This window comes from Diaphorina citri, unplaced genomic scaffold (genome assembly GCF_000475195.1).
Source record: "Diaphorina citri unplaced genomic scaffold, Diaci psyllid genome assembly version 1.1 scaffold3080, whole genome shotgun sequence".
NCBI classification, from domain to species: domain Eukaryota; kingdom Metazoa; phylum Arthropoda; class Insecta; order Hemiptera; family Psyllidae; genus Diaphorina; species Diaphorina citri.
Window position 1 is genome coordinate 34377 of NW_007380492.1, and position 4159 is coordinate 38535.

General features: G+C 39.3%; 1 protein-coding gene and 1 long non-coding RNA gene across 2 annotated transcripts in view; one reads left to right on the plus strand and one right to left on the minus strand.

The window, feature by feature from the left end:
* The window catches only part of LOC103519968, a 41857-nt gene that overhangs the window by 23654 nt on the left and 14044 nt on the right, over window positions 1-4159 (plus strand). The window contains 1 exon segment of the mRNA XM_026831263.1: window positions 15-1409. Within this exon segment, the coding sequence (XP_026687064.1) occupies window positions 15-1409 (1395 nt within the window).
* LOC113471830 overlaps window positions 902-4159 on the minus strand; it is a 12266-nt gene continuing 9008 nt past the window's right edge. Inside the window, exon 2 of the long non-coding RNA XR_003394374.1 lies at window positions 902-1366. This is a non-coding gene — a long non-coding RNA (uncharacterized LOC113471830). The remainder of the gene's footprint in view (window positions 1367-4159) is intronic.

Below are 4159 nucleotides of genomic sequence, written 5' to 3' on the forward strand. Positions count from 1 at the left end.
TGTCTGATTACAACATCCAGAAAGAATCTACCCTTCACTTGGTCTTACGTCTCCGTGGTGGTATGCAAATCTTCGTGAAGACTTTGACCGGTAAAACCATCACTTTAGAAGTCGAACCTAGTGATACCATTGAAAACGTGAAAGCTAAGATCCAAGACAAGGAATGTATCCCTCCTGACCAGCAACGTCTCATTTTCGCTGGAAAGCAGTTGGAAGATGGACGTACCCTGTCTGATTACAACATCCAGAAAGAATCTACCCTTCACTTGGTCTTACGTCTCCGTGGTGGTATGCAAATCTTCGTGAAGACTTTGACCGGTAAAACCATCACTTTAGAAGTCGAACCTAGTGATACCATTGAAAACGTGAAAGCTAAGATCCAAGACAAGGAATGTATCCCTCCTGACCAGCAACGTCTCATTTTCGCTGGAAAGCAGTTGGAAGATGGACGTACCTTGTCTGATTACAACATCCAGAAAGAATCTACCCTTCACTTGGTCTTACGTCTCCGTGGTGGTATGCAAATCTTCGTGAAGACTTTGACCGGTAAAACCATCACTTTAGAAGTCGAACCTAGTGATACCATTGAAAACGTGAAAGCTAAGATCCAAGACAAGGAATGTATCCCTCCTGACCAGCAACGTCTCATTTTCGCTGGAAAGCAGTTGGAAGATGGACGTACCCTGTCTGATTACAACATCCAGAAAGAATCTACCCTTCACTTGGTCTTACGTCTGCGTGGTGGTATGCAAATCTTCGTGAAGACTTTGACTGGAAAAACCATCACCCTAGAAGTCGAACCCAGTGATACTATTGAAAACGTGAAAGCCAAGATCCAAGACAAGGAAGGTATCCCTCCTGACCAGCAACGTCTCATTTTCGCTGGAAAGCAATTGGAAGATGGACGTACCTTGTCTGATTACAACATCCAGAAAGAATCTACCCTTCACTTGGTCTTACGTCTCCGTGGTGGTATGCAAATCTTCGTGAAGACTTTGACCGGTAAAACCATCACTTTAGAAGTCGAACCTAGTGATACCATTGAAAACGTGAAAGCTAAGATCCAAGACAAGGAAGGTATCCCTCCTGACCAGCAACGTCTCATTTTCGCTGGAAAGCAATTGGAAGATGGACGTACCTTGTCTGATTACAACATCCAGAAAGAATCTACCCTTCACTTGGTCTTACGTCTGAGAGGAGGAATGCAAATATTCGTCAAAACTCTCACTGGAAAAACCATCACCCTAGAAGTTGAACCCTCTGACACTATTGAAAACGTGAAAGCTAAGATCCAAGACAAGGAAGGTATCCCTCCTGACCAGCAACGTCTCATTTTCGCTGGAAAGCAATTGGAAGATGGACGTACCTTGTCTGATTACAACATCCAGAAAGAATCTACCCTTCACTTGGTCCTGCGTCTGCGTGGGGGCTACTAAATTGGACGTTCTCTCAAGTTTCATCATTCCACATAAAATAATTACACTCTTGTTTATTTACCTTTTTCTACGGCTTTAAAATCGGTAGCTTAGTAATTAGGTACTAGTCTACTTTTAGATTTTACACATTGGATGTTCTGTACTTTTAGACTAGTTTTCTTCTCAAAATTTTAGTTTGCAATACAAAATTTTCTCTGTGAAATTTCTTTTTTCTTTGAATCTTCCCAGATCTTCTTTCAATACACGTAATTAAATTATGACGATTTGAAATTCAATGTATTTTCCTTTTAGTCCTCATTGTCTCTATGTTTGTAGTATATTTTTCAGTTCATTGACAGTTGGCCGAGTGGGTATTCAGACTGTCCTAACAGACAATGCATGGGTTCGATTCCCAAGAAGTACATAATGACTAATGACAAAGGTAGAACCAATTTAGGTACCACTGCTGATTCTAAATTACCTACGTAGATCGTTAAAATGGTTATGATGCCTCCAATGTGACTAGGCTGCTGGGTTCAAATCCCAGACATGGTACTCTCCTCGGTTATGGTGATATTTTCGATAGCACGGAAGTAGGTAGTGGCAATCCAACGTAAACGATGTCGAAATACAAAAAATTGAAATGTTGATGCTGACGTCATGGATGGGGATTTGCGGTACACATTTTGATGTCAGAGGAGATTCTCATTATCCAGCCTCGCCTAACCTCATTGGTTTGTAAACAAAGAACTCATGGCCTTGAAATTTGAAGCACAGCTGATAGCTGATTCAGCTGAATTTGGCTGATAGGAGTGAGCTTGAATGCTTGATCTTGATCCTTGATCCCTAATCAATCTGACAATCTAAAGTTGTCTTCTGAGAAGGTAATAAAGTCGCTCCTGCCCTCCCTAAATAGATATATCCCTTATTATCTAACTGGGACCCAGAGAATCAGTCCGACCCTCATTTCCGTGTTCGTGGGAACATCACAAGATTCACAAGCACATCAGTTGCAACCACCTTGCAGTTTTGCATGTAAGTTTTGAATTTCTGACGTTTTTTCCAGTTGGAACCTGTCAGAATCAGTTTGTCTTCTTTTTTCTTCATCAAAATATGTAGGAGAACTGAATACCTACCGTAGAAGAACGCTTATGAACTCCCTGAAGACAGTTCAAATTTCAGCCTCTGATTTTATTTTTCCATCCATAGTGGCCAACAAGTGAAACAGTTCATATTTCACAAGACAAGGGACACCAAAGAAAAGTTTTCATTTGATAATTTTCTAACCAACTGTCTTCCGAAGGTTTTCAACATCTTGTGACTTGTGATCTACAAAAGAAATTTTGTGTCTTCGGTACAAGTTTATCAACTTGGTAGGTAGGTACCATAGTTCTTGAGTTTTTACCTCAAGGGGGGTTTACTTGGGTCAAATTGATAATCTATACCTATCTGGAGATTTTTTTCCTTCACTACTGTAAACTAGGCAGAGGAAGCCTACTTAGGTATGTTTAGACTTGAGTTTTACAAAAAAATTAATTCCTTGTACATGTTTGTTTGAATTTCAGGGCCCGGGCAGCCATAATGGCCTCTGAACTGTTAGAGCTAGGTTTAACGGAAGAAGAGCTCAATGAGATAGCATATGTTGGAAATAAAAGTATTATATCAGATACTCCACCTCCTTGTACTGAAAACAGACTCAAACAGATAAGAAAAAATGGATCAAATGAAAAGAAATACAACAGAAAAAAAAATTTTGAGAGCTCTTATTACAGTGATTCAGATTCTAGTTATGGAAGTAGTGACAATTTTTGTTTTGACTCAAATGGAAATGGTTCTTTTATTCCACGTGGTGTAAAAGACTTTGGTCAGTGTACACCAAATAAGGCATGTGGCCGAGGAAAACCTTTCTATCCAGATTCAATACAACCTTATCTACTTAAAACTCAAGTGACTGATTACAATCATTTCAATAGAATGAAACAAGAACTGAATCCTTTGATAGAAAAAATGACTGACAGTGCACTGTGTCGAAATGAAGCCATTGAAATGATGTGGTCACAGACAAAAAGTTCAAACACTAAAAGTAGTTGTGACTCTAGTATTATGATTGATTCAGAATCGAAAGAAAATGATCTCAGCACAGATGAAAGCTCATCTTCAATCATAGAATCATCAAGTGAACAAATATGTCAAGTGAAAAAAAGTCCAACAAAAGGTAAAATAAGTGATTATGCCTCAGTGACCTCCATATCTAATGGGTCATACAAAAATGAGTCCAATAATGATAATAATAATTTTAGTGACTCTACCAGAAAGAGGAAAGACATTAAAATAAAAACCCAACTGTATATTCCACCTCATCTACGGAGAAAAAATGGTAAATTCCAAGGATTTATTTTAATTTGAAATCTAATGAAAAATGTAGGAAGAATGTGCTAGTTATATTTGACTAGCTGTTGTGCCCGTGCTTCGCCACAGTTTAGAATATTTTAGTAAGAAAAAATTCTCCGTCAGTAAGAAACGGTCGAGCTGCCTACAAAAACAGTGGGGATTATTATATGGGGACCCCTTGTGTGAAACTCCCGGTTTCGTTTTGAAAGGATGCAATATAAATAAGAGCAAAGACTAACTCAAAAAATAAGAAGCTCTGTTCTGAGTCCCTGCTATAATCAAAGTCCCCGCTTCGGTTCTCTCGTGTTTCGTGCTGGTGGAGTACCGTGTTATGTCGCTTCGGGGTCCTCGCA